At 62.4% G+C, this 15,734-nt stretch overlaps 1 protein-coding gene across 1 annotated transcript; it reads right to left on the bottom strand.

The window, feature by feature from the left end:
* Nucleotides 1-147: 147 nt before the first annotated feature.
* Nucleotides 148-15,137, bottom strand: SUN2 (Sad1 and UNC84 domain containing 2). Its single transcript, XM_037513552.2, has 18 exons — nt 15,078-15,137; nt 12,385-12,543; nt 11,600-11,793; nt 11,140-11,277; nt 10,588-10,683; nt 10,201-10,294; nt 9,264-9,334; nt 7,306-7,433; nt 6,440-6,691; nt 5,701-5,778; nt 5,240-5,283; nt 4,565-4,730; nt 4,074-4,295; nt 3,718-3,802; nt 3,305-3,420; nt 3,007-3,174; nt 2,676-2,768; nt 148-1,328 (listed from the first exon to the last, which is right to left on the bottom strand). The coding sequence occupies exons 2-18, from the start codon at nt 12,504-12,506 to the stop codon at nt 1,215-1,217; spliced, it is 2,181 nt and encodes a 726-aa protein (XP_037369449.1). The 5' UTR covers nt 12,507-12,543; nt 15,078-15,137; the 3' UTR covers nt 148-1,214.
* Between the last annotated feature and the right edge of the window lie 597 nt (nt 15,138-15,734).

The following is a 15,734-nucleotide window of genomic DNA, read 5'->3' as shown; positions in this document are numbered from 1 at the left end:
TACCCCGAGCCCCCTCTCTAGTATAACCCAGTGCCCCACAGAACGGGGCTAGGAATCAAGCCTTAAGCTTATCAATTAAAAAACAGACCTTGAAAAATATGTACATAATGCAGGAGGACCTGCTAGATCTAAGAGCCCCCCCAACCCTCTCCCACTCCCCCCCAGCCCCCTGCCCAACTGTCCCCAGAGATGAGCCAGAAAGGAGAGAGTCCAAGCGAGAGCGGAAAGGCTGAGGGTTAGGCCCCCTTACATCAGTGGCCTGACGGGGCGGGTTGTGGGGTGCCCCAGCAGTGCAGCCAGACCCCCCACCACACATAACAGGCTGGACTGGTGGGAGAGCTCAAGGCGTCCCCACCCTTTGAGCTGTGCCCAGGTGATAGGGCCTGGAAGGCAGGTGGGCTGCCTATACCCAGGGGAATGTGACCGTGTGCTTCGGGCACAGGCAGGTTCTAGCAGGAATGGGGAGCAGTGTGTGCCTCAGTCCCAGCATCAGGAGAGAACATTATCCCCAGCCCTCCAGCAGAAGGGGATCCTTCAGGGCTGCACCCCTGATCCCTCAGCCACACAGGCAGGGGCCCTCAGAGGCCCACAGGAGCCAGATCCTCTCCGGTACAGGAAGCTCTCAGGTCACCTTGACCCTGGACAAGGACAGTGTATGGAGGCCCTTCAGGAACCCAAGGGCCAAGCTCACCTAGGTTGGGGGCACCAGCCTTCTGGAAGAGCCCCTACCCTCTACCGGAACTTCCTGCCTGGCCTGCCCCGGCCTGCCCCACATGCACCCTCCTCCTGGAGGGCTCACTTCCCTGTGGGGGCTGGGGACACTCACCTGCCCGGTGCCCTAGCTCATGGCCCGCAAGCCTCCCCACAGCAGCTCCCTGCGAGCCAGGGTGTGGGCAGTTGGCACCCTCTGCCTTTGCTGGAACTGTCACCTGGCCTCAGCCCGCACGATATGCTACATATTTACATCTCCCAGGAGGGGGAAGTAAAGGCGGTGCCTGGTGCAAGAAGGAAGACAGTCAGGCCCTGGGGCTCGGGAAACCCTGCATGGGGTGTCCATGGGGTCGGGTGGGCGGCTCGCTCTAGCTCCTGGAAGTCAGTGTGCTGAGCAGGCGTGCAGGGGACGGGCCAGCGTGCTGCCCGCCCTTCTGCCCCTCCGAGAGAAGGCGGCACTTGCTGCGAGGCTGGCCCCCCGCTGGCTGGTGGCACAGAGCAGGCTAGTGGGCAGGCTCCCCGTGCACCCTGAAGCGGTAGATGCAGGTGTACTCTGGATGGCCCCAGTTGGTCAGGATCCTCAGTTCCACCACCTGGTACGTGGCCATTTTCGGGTCCTAGATAGAGAAGGGAGGGATTGGGTTGCTGCAGATGCCTTACAGGAGCCGAGAGGATAGTCCCTTTCTGCACCTCCTGGGCCTCAGTGCAGAGCCGGGCTTGAAGTCCCCGTCTTCAGAAGCTTGAGCAGCTTCCAGGGGCTTCGGAGACCAGGTGGGGTGGATCACATAAACTTCCCCTTGTGGGCCAGCCCCAGCACCACCCACCTTGACCGACAGGTTCACCAGCATCCCCCCGCTGCCAACAGAGCCGCCTTCATGGAGGTGCCATAATGTCCCAAGAACCCCTGTTCTCTGAACGAAGCAGAAGTTCTTACTTTCTTTCTCAACTTCCCACTGGGTGTTTGTCCTCTGTGCTTAAAAAGAAGGTCCCAATTTCTGGGCCAGCTTTTGGGGCAAATCTCACCTCCCTGATCCACAGGCACAGTGCTCTGCTACCCTTGCACCCTGGCCTCCCGCCTCGCCCCCACCCCTCCTGAGGCCCAGCCTGCGTCTTCCCTGAGCAGCCCCCAGCACACCCAGGGCTCCCCGTGCCCTGACGGCCCACTGGGTGCTCCCAAGTGCTGCCAACTCTGGCCAAATCTGTTCTCTGATTCACCAGCCCCTCGGCACCTTCCCTGCTCTCACCCAGTCTGACATTCAGGGCACCGCCCACTCTCCAGGCTTGGATTCAGAGTCAGCATTTACACACACGCACAGTGAACTGACTACAGCAGATGTCACATCTTTGCTTCTCTGCCTAAAACAAGGCATTGCCCGCCCCAGTCACGAGGGCTGAAACCCCTCGCCCTGCTGGTAGCCAGGCCTGCCTCTCCTGGCCCCACTCCTGCAACTCTCCCTTGTCCGCTTCGCACCCTCCTCACCCTACTGCTCCCCGCTCGTGGCTCGAGCATCTCATGGGACCCGCCTGGGCTGTTGGTCAGAATGTAGCTACCATCAGCCCTGAGTGATCGGTCTCCTGCGGTGGAGCCTGGGAGTCTGCACATCCAACAAGGGCCTAGGAGATGCCCCTCAAGCTGAGGGAGGAAGCCCTGAGGCCTGGTCACGATCCACTGGCCCTGGTACATCCCTCCCTCGCTTCCAGAACACTCTTCCTACTATTTCCCTGGGAGCCTGGCGCGCTCTCATGAAGCTCGCCTCGTCAGTGCCCTTTCCCGCAGCCTCCTGGTCTGCGGGGGCCTGTGTTCTGCCCATGGCTGCAGCTGCTGAGCAGGGATTGGGAGGGCAGGGGCTATGGCCTCTGGCTCTGAACCCCCAGTGCCTGCCGCAGGTACAAGCTTGGAAAACATCTGCTGAGTGGATGGAAAGGGAAATTGCCACCCCTCACTGGCAGCACAGATCCCGTACCTGAAAGTAAAACGTCTGGATGGGCTCCCCATCCTGGTCGTAGGTGAACTGGCCAAGAAGTGTCCCCTCCTGCTGCAGGTCTTCATCAAACCCCTGAAGAGAGGAGAGTTGGAAGGAGGTCTTGCCCTTACTATGCCCCTGGTCCCTCCCACCCACACAGCTGGAGCAGCAGGCTGGGGAGGACAGACACCCTGCAGGGACCTGAGTACCAGCCGGCTGGCCCGACAGGCCATGGAACGCCTTGGGGCCGGGCGGTCATTTCCACTGACGCCTGAGCCCCTTTAATCCTCCCCCGAGGCCCCTCCTGCCCCATGCCCTGGGGGGTACTCACATAGATGGCAAAGTCCTTGGGGGCACTGGAGATGGTGCTGTTGGGTGACAAAGACTTGGGCACATGCTCTAAGGTGGCCGCCGTGGGGCGGATGCGGGCGGACAGGCGAACCACGGCAAAGCCCTGGGGCCCCTGGAAGGCCCAGCAGTTGCCTGGATGCACGTCTGGCTGGAGGGGAGGAGAGCGGGGTCACAGCTTGCAGCCAGCCAGTCCCAGCTGACCAAGGAGGGGACGTCAGCCAGGTACATAGGTGGCCCAGTGTGCTGGGGGCCCCCTGCTGCCTGTGTAGGGTGCCCACCTGGAGGATGACTCGGGGTGACTGGGAGTGGTACCACAGCGGGATGCCGAAGAGGCTGAGGAGGGCTGTCTTGGTCTCGTACGTCTCGGAACATCGGGTGCTGACAACACTGGCGCCTGAGAGAGGAGGGGGCAGCTGGAGGGGCAGCCCGAGCACCGGGCCACCAGCAGGGACGGAGCCCAGACACGCAGCTCCACTTGCTGGTCAAAGGAGCCTGAGAGGGTCTGCTGGAGCCTGTCTCGGGACAAGGGCAGATGCCCCAGGCCCAACCCAGACCCACGGAGCAGCCTGAATGGCAGCCTCTCCCAGCTGCTCTGAGCTGTTTGCAGTGCTGTGGGTTCAAGAGTGGGGACAGGGGGTGGGGGTCCCGACCTATGTGGGGGGAGGCAAAGCCAGGAGAGGGGTGCACACACCTCCTGACTCCAGCGCGTAGTCCACCAGCCCGATGCGGTCCTCACTGTAGCGCTTCAGGGCCTGGTTTACAATGCGGTGCACCTGCTGGAACGTGAGCCCAGAGACCATTGCTGGGAGTGGACGGACTGACCCCTCCTGTGCCTGCTGCACGCTGGCCACGGCACTGGGGCCACCCACCCATCCCCTGAGCCAGCAGCGCCCCCACCAGGTCCTGTGTGTGGCAGCACATGCTGGAGAGCTGGCAGTGTGGGTGTGCAGGCCTGTGGCTGCCAGGAGGGACAGCAGGGAGTGTGCGGACACGTGTTCGAGCGTGCGTGTGTGGGTACACAGGGCTCCCCGGGTATACGGGCCTCACCTCCTCTGTCACCCCGATCACACCCTCCTTCTGCAGCGTTAGCCCAAGGCTGGCTGTGGCCTCCTTCGCCGACTTGCCCTGCATCTCGGCCACGTGGGCAAGGATCTTGCTCTCCAGCTCCCGCAGCTGAGCTTCTATCTCCTCTCGCTGAAGGAGCCCAGAGCGGGTTCCCCCACCTCGGAGAAGGAACTGGCTGACCCAGGCAGGGAACTGAGACTCCACCTGGGGAGGGAGAAAGCGTCTCACTTGGGGCCCTGGGGGTGGGGGACAGGCATGTGGGGGGAGAGCAGGCTGCAGGGCGGGGCCCTGGAGGAGAGGGGCAAATCCTCCATGTTATTGAACAGAAAGAGCGCCTGACAAAGCCATGGCCAAAGCAGGGGGGGTCATGGGACTGAGGGCCTGCAGCGGCCATAGACTCCCGTCTCGACCCCGCGGTCAGGCCGTCTCCAAGGATTGGGTGTCCAGCAGGGGCTTGGACAGCTCCCACTCACGTCGTCCCGCATGGCCTGGATCTGCTGTGGCATCAGGTCCACCTGGTCCGCCACTGAGCTTTGCTTCAGGGTCAGGGCGGCCAGCTCCTGCCGCAGGCCTGCCAGCTGAGTCTCCAGCCGCCCCAGCTCCGTCATGGCGTTCTCCCGGAACAATTCCTGGGTCATCCTGCACCAGAGAGAGGAGTAAGCCTGTGACCTCTGTTGACGGGTTAAGGCCATGCCAGGGAAAACAAAGGTATCCCCAAGTTGGCTTCTGATGTAAGAGTGTGTGCCTGCCCCCCCACCCATGTGAATGCAAAGCCCAGGATGGGTGGCTCTCAGGGAACCCATCCCAAGGCCCTAACTCCCCTGCTCCCCCTCAAAGCCAGATTCAGAATTCACGCTGCCGCGGGTGCTTACACCCTCCACAAACAGCAGGCCTGGGCCCGGGGAGGCAGCTTTGAGATGCTGCAGAGAACTGGTGCATCTATAAGGAGCCCACGAGTCCCAGCTCCCGCGCAGCACCCACGCCCCAGCCTCCACTGCACCTCAAGTGCAAGTCTAAGCAGGTGCTCCTGGACCAGGTTTCAGCCATCCCCCTCAGCTGCAACACCATCAGAACTCTGCTCCCCAGCCCGGGGCGGGGGATCGGCAGGGGTGGAGGGGCAGCTCAGGCCAGATGGCAGTGCCCATTACCTTTGCCATTCGGACTTCAGCTGCAGGAGCCGAGCCTCAGATTCCTGTAGCAGGAAGAAGGGACACCTGAGAAATGCCAGGCTCAGGTGACTGGTCTCTAAGGGCAGGGTCTGTGCTTAACCACGTCCCCGCCCTAGGTCTCCCGATGGGTCTGGCAGACACATGGACTTCCTGGCCAAGGCCCGGGGAGAGCGTGACACCGGGTCGGGCACACTCGTGTTCACACAGCACGCTGTACCCAGCACAACAGGCTCCCAGTCTCAAGCTTGCTCCCCACGTCCTGAAGGGCATCCCAGCTCCCGAGCAGTTCAGTTCAAGCACAAGTCAGGAGTCTGCAGCCCCTCTCCCCACTCTGTGCCTAAGCAGGCTCTTCAGGAGGCCCGGGGCCTCTCATCCAAGAATAGACTTGGAACTGGGTCTGGGCCCCTCTGGAGCCCCCAAGGAGCCCCAAGCCCACTGACCTGGGAGGACTGGACAATCTTCTTGAAGAGGTCTTCTGAGTCCTGTTGGAATTCTGCTCTCAGGACCGCCAGTTCTTCCTGCCAGGCAAGAAGGGGAGACTGAGGCTCTGACCCGGAGGCGCTCCTAGTACACTTAGGACGAGTCAATGGTAGGATTCTACTTCAAACCAGGACTGTGCTTGCCAAGCGTCAGCTCCTGGTTTTCTGCTACGGTGCTTCTCCAAAACAGGCAAGAAGGCCCTCCGCCCTTACTGCGCGTCCGCCCGGCGGCAGGCACCATGCCAGGCATGCCACAGTCAGGTTCTCATGACGGGGCAAGGACATATTTTAAAAAGGAGGAAACTGGGCCTCCCCGGTGGCGCAGCGGTTGAACACTGGGTTGTGAAGCTGCCCGCAGCCTCTGCAGCGCTGGTTCGATCCCTGGCCGCCAGGCGAGGGTCCTGCATGGCGCGCAGACCTCTCCTGCCGCCCGCTGCTCCCCTCAGCAGTGTACTTGGGTCCTTCTGCCTGCTCTGCTCCCCGCTCTGGCTCTGGTGAATTCTCTCGCCCTCCCGCACTTGTGACTGTACCCAGTGCTTGTATACATAAATAAAAAGGAGGAAACTGAGACCCAGGGTAACTGCCAAGTGACAGAGCTGCCCGAGCCCACAGGACACAGCCTACAGGGCTCGGCCCCCCGCCCCACACGCCGCAGCCTGTGTCCCGCGCAGTCGCCCACACCTGACGCCACCCTTCCCACCTGGATGCGAGCGGCGGTGTCCCTGCGGAGGTCCTCCTTCAGGGCAGCCTCGCGGCGGCTCACCAGTCCCTCCAGGAGGGCCAGGGTGTCCTCCTGGCCCAGGCCGCGGCCCCCCTCACCAGCACCCCCTTGCCGCAGCTCCAGGCGCTCCAGCCGCATGGCCTCCTTCTGCCAGCTGGAGGAAAACTCGGCGGCCAGAGCTTCCAGACGCCGCTCCAGAGAGTGCACCCGGGACAGAATGCGCTGCTCAGCCTGGCGGGGCGGGAAGAAAGAGCACAGGTGAGAAGAGCACAGGCGAGGGCCCAGGACAACGGTGCCTCCTGCCGGGGGCTGTGGGATGGGGCCCCAGAAACACCCCAGCACGAGCACTGGGCACTGAGGCGCTGCAGGCTGGAAGTGAGTGCAGGCAGATGGGGAGCTGCGAGCTCAGAGGCAGCAAAGCACAGGGTGTGAGACACGCACTGGAGGGGTCTGATCTCAGAGGCGTGATCGTGGGCGGGTGAGAGGGGGCACGGCACCCTCCCCGAGACGGTTCCCACAGACGGACAGTCTGAGGGCACCAGCAGCCCTACGGGCCCGGCCGGGTCCAGCCTAGCAGGGCCCCGCCCCCACCCCAAGGTTGCTGCCTGTGGGGGGACACGGGTGGAGGGGTTCAGCCCTGACTTTTGACAGCTCCAACTCCGGGGCAATTATGAGTCACATCTAAGCGCAGGCAAACAGTTGCCCGCCCACACCTATACCCAAAACAGCAGAGGAAGGGCACTCGGGAAATGAAGCAGTGTCCAGCGAGGCCTGCGTTTCTCCACCTGGTAGGGAAGGGCTGAGGGAGGGCAGATCGGAGTCTGGGCACCTCCGCACGCACTCACCTGGAAATGTGGGGACGAGTCTCTGGACTCCCACACCCCCTGCGGCCCGCTGCTGCCCTTTGAGGCCCACCAGGACAGCACGGCCGGGTGGAGGGTCTGCAGCCCGAAGGGGTAGAAATACCAGGCACCTGCACGTGGGGAGGGGGAGGGGTGGTTACCTGATCAGCAGCAGTGCTGGGGGGTGGACAGTCCGTAGTTCTCTGAGGCAGCAGCTCTCACCTGACCACCCCAGAGTCTACACGTTCTCACCCGGCTCTCCCTCTCCAGGAATCCTCATCTTTGTGTAGATGGCAAGGTTTGGAGAAAATGGCTCTAATAAGCCATTTTCTGTCCCCGATGACAGGGCAGAACCCAGATGGCGCTTCCCAGCCCTGGCTGTAATGTGCATGGGAATCACCTGGGAGCACTTAAGACTGCAGAGTCTGGCCCACCCCCCCAGAGAGCACTTTCATTGGTCTGGGGGGACCCTCCTACTGAGTTGTAAAAGCTCCCCAGGTGGCTCTAATGAGCTGCCATGGCGGAAACAGAACAAGCACACCCCCAAAAGAGGCTATGCAGCCACATGAGATGCTCAGGTCTTGCTTGGGGCCGTCTGATTGTGATGCCCTAACTCCTGAGCTCGTGTGTGAGTGTGTGTGTGTGCACTTGTGTGCATGGGGAGGGTGCCTGAAAGAGCCATACTGGGGTCTCCTCCTGGGTGAGACCTAGGCTTGCCCCTCAGTGGTGGCCCACTCGAGCAGGTACGAGAGGAAGCACCAGGCTCACCCTCAGCCCCAGACTCCCCCTTCCTCGCTGCCTCTGCCCGCTGCCTCACTAGGCCACCGTGACATAGGCTCCTGCCCCACGGGGCCATGGTGAAGCTCAGGTTAAATTGTAACCATTTATCGAGTTAAAAGATGCTGACCCACGGGAATGATTCCCGAATACCCTAAAGGGCCATCACAAGGGCGAGGCCCAGCCCCCTGGATGTGAACATCTCGTTACAGGAAAGCAAAGGGAAGTCAACACTTGTTTTCTCTTGGTATGAACAAAAGAATACAAGTTGAGCAGACACTACACCTATAAAAACAATTCTCTAAAAAAAAAAATAAAGCATGGTCTTTATTTATAAATTGGTACCATCTTTAAAACTACAATAAACTGAGGACTACTAGAGGCGTCCCCCTGGAACTGAAACGGCCAGATGAAAAGCTGAACATGCAGACATGAACATCAGGGTCACAGCTCTCAGCAGCCTGCAGCTCAGTGGGAGGGGGCGGGGAGGCGGAGAGAGCCCAAAAACAGGCACGTGCCTGTAAGGAGCTGCACCTGCTTCTTCCCACCTGCTTCTCGTCACCATTTTCCTGCTTGGATCTTTTTTTTTTTTTTTTTTAAATAGAGGCATGTTTTATTTATTTATTTGTTTGTTTTGTTTATACATGCACTGGGTACAGTCAGAAGCGCGGGAGGGTGAGAGAATTCACCAGAGCCAGAGCGGGGAGCAGAGCAGGCAGAAGGACCGAGGTACACTGCTGAGGGGAGCAGCGGGCGGCAGGAGAGGTCTGCGCGCCATGTGGGACCCTCCTCCGGTGGCCAGGGAGCAGCCGGGGATCGAACCGGCGCCGCAGAGGGCGCGGGCAGATTCGCAACCCAGCGCTCAACCGCTGCGCCACCGGGGAGGCCCTGGATCTTAAAGACAGTTAAGGCTTGCACCTGACACTAACAAGAAGTCACCCACCCAGACTAGTCCTGATTTGGAACGGAGAGGAAATGACTGCTAATTATGCTGGCATCAGAGGCCCAGCTTGTTACCCCAATACTCCTGCAGGAGGCAGGTTTCAGCCCAGGGAGCCCCAAGGCCGCTCAGGTGCTGCAGGACAGCGCAGCTACCCCACCTGGGGACAAGATCCCAAGTCTGGCATCTCCCCTCACCTGCGGGCATACCCTCCCCCTGTGGCAGCATCCGGCAGGGAGCTCACCGTAGGTCAGGCCAGTCAGCAGCAGCAGCAGCAGAAGGAACCACAGGAATGTCTTCAGGGATGAGAAGCGTCTGAAACAGCAAAGGTGGGTGGGGAGTCAGGTGGCCTCCGAGAGGCCCCACAGGTCCCTTGAGACTCTCCGAGTGCTAGAGGCCCTTGCCTGTCACCCTGCCAGGGCCAGACTGGACTCTTCCAGGCTTTACCTGCAGGCTTTGACGTCTATTCCGACTGAATTTTACTGTGTTAAAATTTGTTAAAAATAGTGAAGGTCTCTGAAAAACCTAACATTTTCTCATGGAGAGGTCCTTCCTCAAAACAAGTATAGGAAAAAAAGAAAGCACAGGACTCCGTAAACAATCTTTTCTTTTAGAAAAACGAGGCACCCTTTCCTGGTGACAGGAATGGATCCTCCCCCCTCCCGGGTAGCTGGAGGCCACTCCAGAGATGACGGCCAGAGGGACCCCGACTTCCTGGCTCCCTCCTCCACAGCGGGTTGAGGGTGGTTCCCTGAGCCTGGCCCTGCTGGGTCAGGGCCTTGAGAAGCAAACCCGCAGCGGCACAAGGGGAAACACTGGGGGCCCAGGTGGCCACAGCGCCCTGAGGAAAGCGGGACTTTCCGGGAAACACCACTTGTAACCCTAACCCTACGGCTCCCAGGCTCCCACAGGAGGAAGGCCGGGCCTGTCTGGGGCTCAGAGTGGTTGGGCTGCCCTTTAGCAGCAAGTGTCCAAGAGAAAACATGAACCTGCATTCTAGAATGTTCCCTGAAGGGCTAGAGTCTTGGGGAGCAAAGCCCAGCTCCGAGTCCTATGCCACCCGCAGGGGTGTCCCGCCCCTGCTCACTAAGGAAAGCAGCGAGAGAGCTGAGGGAACGGCCTGAACACTGGCCTTGCAGCCCGGGTTTATCCTCCGCGGTGGTCTGAGAGCACTTGCTCACCTGGTTAAGACAAAGACGTCCAGGAGGGAGGCGGCTGTTGTTAGGCGGTACCAGGTGGAGCCAATCCACCAGTAGAGGAGCCTGAAGAGCCGACCTGAAAGAGACACCCCCAGATCCGGTGATCCCGTCAGCAGCCTGCTGGGGGGGTGTTTCAACCACCCACCAACACACATCTGGCCTGTCCTGCCCAGCTCCCTTGCCCTGCTGCCCACTTTGCAGCTGCTCCTTCCAAGCCAGGGTGTCCCATGGCCCCTGGGTCCCAGGGGCTGTTCTCGAGGGGGCTCTGCTACACCCTCCATAGGGGTTGGTGTCCCCCCCACAAAGACGGGGACGCAGTCACTGCTGTAGAGAATGGAAGTTGCCATGCCCAGAACAGCCGGCACCCACCTGGAGAAGTGACCACCATCCACAAAAACGAGCCCGCCCCAGAGACGGCTGTCCTTAGGCGCGAGCCCGAACTCCGCTGGCCCAGCTCGGAGTATCCTGCAGGGAGAGGAAGCCAGCGTTGTCCTCACTTTGAAGAGCCTTGGGGAGGGGAAACGCTCTACCGTCTTCTCCTTTGGACTGAGAACTGGGACCAAATGTCATCACCTCTGAATTCCCGAGGGTTGCACCTGGGGGACCGTGGGGTTCCTGACATCCACTGCATCCCGCAAACCATTATTCACGACTGGCTGAGGGGCCCTTCACTCATTTAACACAACCACTAAGCGCCTCCAGTGTGTGAGTCCCATGTTAAAGTGCCTGCTGGAAATGAGCTGACCTTGGGCTGCTCAAGGGCGAGCGGGGGCAGGGCAGTCCCACCCAGGGTGCTGAGGGCCCCCCCAGGCCTGGGTTCAGGGGGCCCTGTCTGCAGAACTGCCCTCTCCAGCTGCAGCGAGAGCCTCCCCAGGCTCCCTCGGCACCCTGCCGCAGCTGAGGTGGGGGTGGGGGGCCTACCCATGTAGTCGTCTTCGGAAGAGTAGCCAGAGGAGGACCCGAGGAAGTCCTCAGACACCTTGCTCTCCGGGAGGCCGTTGAGCTTGCTGCTCTCCGTGCCGCCCGTGCCTCTTCTCCTCCTCTCCCGGAGGTCCTCACCTGAGGAGAGAAGGGGAAAGAGGTGCGCTGGGGAGGGTGTTCCTCTGGACGGTGTTCCAGAGGAGGAGGGTGCTCCTCTGAGGAGCATCTCCCACGGACGGGGGCAATCTGCCAGGAGCTTTCCCCCACTCTCCAGTCCAGGGAGGGGAGACTGGCGAGTCCTCCGTCTCCTGGACTTGGAGCGACAGGGCCACGTCATCATCTAATGGGACCTGGGAGTTCACCCACCAGCCTGGTTTTCAAGTGTTTCCCATGGGGAGCCGCGCCATGGCCCTGAGTCTCCAGAGGACGCAACGCCCCAGGCGCGGGTCTGGGCACTCACTCCAGTAGGGGTCGCCGTGCAGCTGGCTGTCCAGCATGGCGCTCCGGGCCAGGGACACCGCCCGGGGGCTGCCGACGTAGGACTCCCTGACCATGGACTCGCTGTAATAGGAGGTGTGCCCATCGGAGGAGGAGGGACCCAGCTGGGGCGCTGGGGAGAGGCGCTTGGTGCTGCTGGATTTCCTCTTCAAGGTCCTGCGGGGAGAGGCGGGACAGGCAGGTGAGCTGAGACCGCAGGAAGGCAGCACTCCGCCCTCGGTAGCAGCGGGCCTGGTTGCTAGGCAACAACCCGGCCTCTGGCTGCAGGGAGCAGGTACATCCCCTGCTTTCATTGTCTGACTCGCACAGGCTGCCAGGCAGATCCTCACTGGGTGATGGAGCCTGGTGGCAAATCCAGCTCTGACTTCAAAGTGAAGGGTTTTCTCTCATGTTTCTTAAGAGGTTAGTCATTTCTATAATCCACTGGAAACCCAGACACCCCGAGCTGGCCTCCTGGAGCTGGCCAAAACCTGGGGGTAGGGTGGGGCGGGAGCTATCATCCGGGCCTCAGGCCTTCGACATGGGCAGCCCCCAGCCAGGGCAGGCCAGTGAGACGGGCGTGCCTGTCCGGCTCGAGCTTGCCGTTTCAGGGCTTCCGGCCTGGCTGCCTGTCCCCACTTCCTCTTCTCTGAGCATGAGGGCAGCAGAGCCTGGCTTGCAGCAGGGGGACCTGGAGCCCCCCGGGGTGAACGTCCCCCTTGGCTGGAGGAGCCATCTGCTCTGCCGTCAGCCGGTCAGCTCCCCTACCTGAGAGGGCTGTCCTTAAACACGCTGCCCTGGCTCCCGGTCACCGAGCTCCCCCCGCTGCTGCTGCCGCTGTCATCGTCGCCCTGGGAGTAGCGGGTGAGGCGCTGGCTTCGTCGAGACATGACGAGGCGGGATGGAGACTCTTCCCCTGAAGAGAGACTGGGGGAGGAAGGAAGACACGTGAATCATGGGGTCTGCTCCCAGCTCCGTCACGGGAGGGGGGAGGCAGGAGGGAGATGAGGTGGCTCCGCCTCCCAATGAGGAACTGCTACCCTGGACACCCTGAGATGAGGCGACGGGCACCTGTGGGCACCGCCGCACCACCCTCCCCACTGCAGTGCCCTGACCCGCCAGCCTCCCTCATGGCAGCGTCCACGGGTCTTCTAGTGCTGTCTTAGCTGACGCGGGGCTCCGTGAGAGCCAGAACTGGGCCTTCTGCAGCCTGGGATGCGTGATGGGGCCAGTGGTGCGAGAGGTCACAACAGACACCAGACACAACTGCCCTGCAGACCCGGCCGGCAGCGCCTGTCCCCGGGCAGCCTCTCCCACTGCCGTCTGTCCTCCCCCAGCTGCTTCCCTTCTGCGAGAGGCCCTTTCCACAAAGCTCGTGTGCCCCATGCTGCCCGGACACAGGAGCCGAGGGGAAAGCACTTTGTTAGGTGCCAGGCTTCCGACACACTTGTTTCTGACCCTCATGGACAAGGATGGATCACTGTTCCCATCGAGCCCTGGGGAGCCTGGGACATCGTCACCAGCTGGCAGGTGCCGGGGCCTGGGTCCACCGGGCAGACCTCCAGGGGTTCAGCACTGAGTGCTGCCAGCTAGAGTCTGTTAAAGCAGCAAGGACCTGAGGGCAGGTGTGCACAGAGTTGTCGCACAACAAATACTTGCTAGTGAAGTCCCAAATGGAGGTGAGGGGTCTGGGGTTACAGGCAGCCTCCACCTGACGCCATCACCACGTGGGGCAGGAAGGCCAGGGGCTACAGCTGGCCGGTGAGCAGGACTCCGAGGAGGTCACAGGGAAAAACCTTGCACAGTGGCTCTCTGCAGCACCAGGAGGCTGAAGAGCTTTTTGGCTCTAGAAACCCAAACTCAAAGCCTCCAATTACCCGTGCGAGGAGCCTGGACATGGGGCCTTTGCCAAATCACCAAGTCCTGTCACACGTCTTGTTCTCACTTCGACTATTCCTGATTGACACTTAAATTACTGGTTCCCTGGGGTGTGTGGTGGGCATAGACGCTAACACATCCAGCTCAGACTATGCAAACCAGAAGGTCTGGTTAGTCCAGCTGGAGCATTCTAGAAAGCCCTCCTCTGAAAAACAAGCAGCTTCATGTCTTGGTCTTCTTGGCCTTTCCCAGGCAAGATGCCACCCGGCATCCCTCCGGGAGTTAGCGGTGTTGTAAAGCGACCCAGTGGTAGTAGCCAATGCAGGAAGCTGGCTGGGGTCCTTTTCTATATTTCACTCCTTATTAGGCAATTCCACTCCCTCTGCCCTCCCCACCTGAGAGCACCAGATGCCCACACAGGCTCCGCCCCCTAACCCCTGCCCTGCTGTGCCGAAGCCTGCGCCTGGGGCAGAAACAAAGCAATGTGTTTAGACAGCCGCTCACTGGCTGCTGCTGGCAGGCGGAGACTTAAATATCCAGACGGAGGTGGGGTGGGCCGGGAGCTGTCAGCAGCCAGCAGCCGCCTCCGTCCTCCTGGAGGTGCCTCCCAGTCTTTCCTGCACAGCCCTGCTGCCACAGGACAGTGGGCCCCGGTGCTGGCTTTCACACCAGGGAAACCTCAAGGTCTCGTCCTCCAAAACAAGAGTCATGGACGAGCTCAAATCTTTTGCGTAGGGGAAGCAGATGCCCCCAAACACACACACACACACACACACACACACACGCAGTTAAGAAACCCTCAAGTTCAACATCCCTTCCCCGCTTCTGAATTCAACCACATCCTTTTCACAACTCCGCCTTCCCCCCTCACTGCAAACTTGCATGGCGGGGTCCACGGTCTGCAGAGTTAACCCAGATCCTGCCCCGTCCACGACAATGTCCGCTCTCCGGCCCCTCCTGGGCCCTGCACGGCGCTCCAGGTGCCAACTCCCTTCCCCTTCATTTGCTCTGGCTGAACCTGCAGGGGTTCTCACCACCCTCCGCCTCGCCTGCCTCCCTGCTCCAAGGCACACTCCCGCCCACTATTTGTTTGGTTTTTTTTTTTTTTTTTTTTTAGCACTGAACAAAATGGGCCTCCCTCCCGTTCCCAGAGTCTGACAGGCGGCGGCAGCGGCAGAGAACTGCCTGTCCCTGGCCACTGCCTGGCACGAAAAACGCAGGCACTGCCCAGGGCCGGCGTGGGGCGGCCGGGCCTGCGCTCCCTCCTCCCCAGGGGCTGGGGGAAGTCCCGCCCGGGGACATCCGCCCTCCGGGCTGACCAGTGGGCGGGCGGGCGGGCGCGTCAGGCGCCGGCCTTGGCACAGCGCTGGCCCTTCCTGACCGGCCCAGGGGCGTGCGCCAGGCGCGCGGGCGGCCGGCCCGGCTCGGCCCGCAGAGAAAGAACCAGGCCTGGGCAGCCCGGCCGGGCGGGGCGGCTCCACGACGACCCCGGGCCAGGGCGGGCCCGGGCGAGCCAGGAGGTGGACGGGCCGGTCGGCCACCCTCGCCCCGCCGCCGCCCGCGGGGCCCTCCCCGGCTGTTACCTGCTGCCGCGGCTCTCGGTGCGGGCTGGGGGCGTCCGAGGCCGGGGCGCGCCCCTCCCGCGTCGGGATCGCGAGCGGCGCGGGGCCGGGGCCGGGCCGGACCGGGGACAATGCGGCCCGCAGAGCCGCGCCGCGAGTGGGGCGGGCGCGCGTGGCCGGGTGTGTATGTGCGCCCGTCCGCCCGCTGACAGCCGCGCCCATTGGCCGGCCCCGCCCGCGCCCCGCCCCCGCCGCGCCCCCGCCGCGCCCATTGGGCGGTTTGAACACAAAGGCCCCGCTGCGCCCCGCCCGCGGCGGGGGCCGGGTGGGGGCGGCGCCCGCCGGGGCCGCGCGTGGGGGGCGCGGGGGTGGCGGCGACGCCCCGCGGCGCGAGGACGCCGGCGGATCCGCAAGCCCGGCCTCCCCGCCGGTGTGCGCGCCCGACTCCGGGTCCGGGGCCTCGAAACTCCCGAGGCCGGGGTGCCAAGACCTTAGAGTGCTCGGGTTTGGGGGCACAGCCCCCCGAGGGGCCCGGAGGAGGTGGGGCGCAGGGGAGGCCGGGGTGCCAAGACCTTAGAGTGCTCGGGTTTGGGGGCACAGCCCCCCCAGGGGCCCGGAGGAGGTGGGGCGCAGGGGAGGCCGGGGTGCCAAGACCTTAGAGTGCTCGGGTTTGGGGGC

The sequence above is a fragment of the Talpa occidentalis genome, unplaced genomic scaffold (assembly GCF_014898055.3).
Source record: "Talpa occidentalis isolate TD23 unplaced genomic scaffold, MPIMG_talOcc4v2.1 talOcc4.16, whole genome shotgun sequence".
Taxonomy (NCBI): Eukaryota; Metazoa; Chordata; class Mammalia; order Eulipotyphla; family Talpidae; genus Talpa; species Talpa occidentalis.
This window is presented reverse-complemented; position numbering and strand designations above follow the sequence as displayed.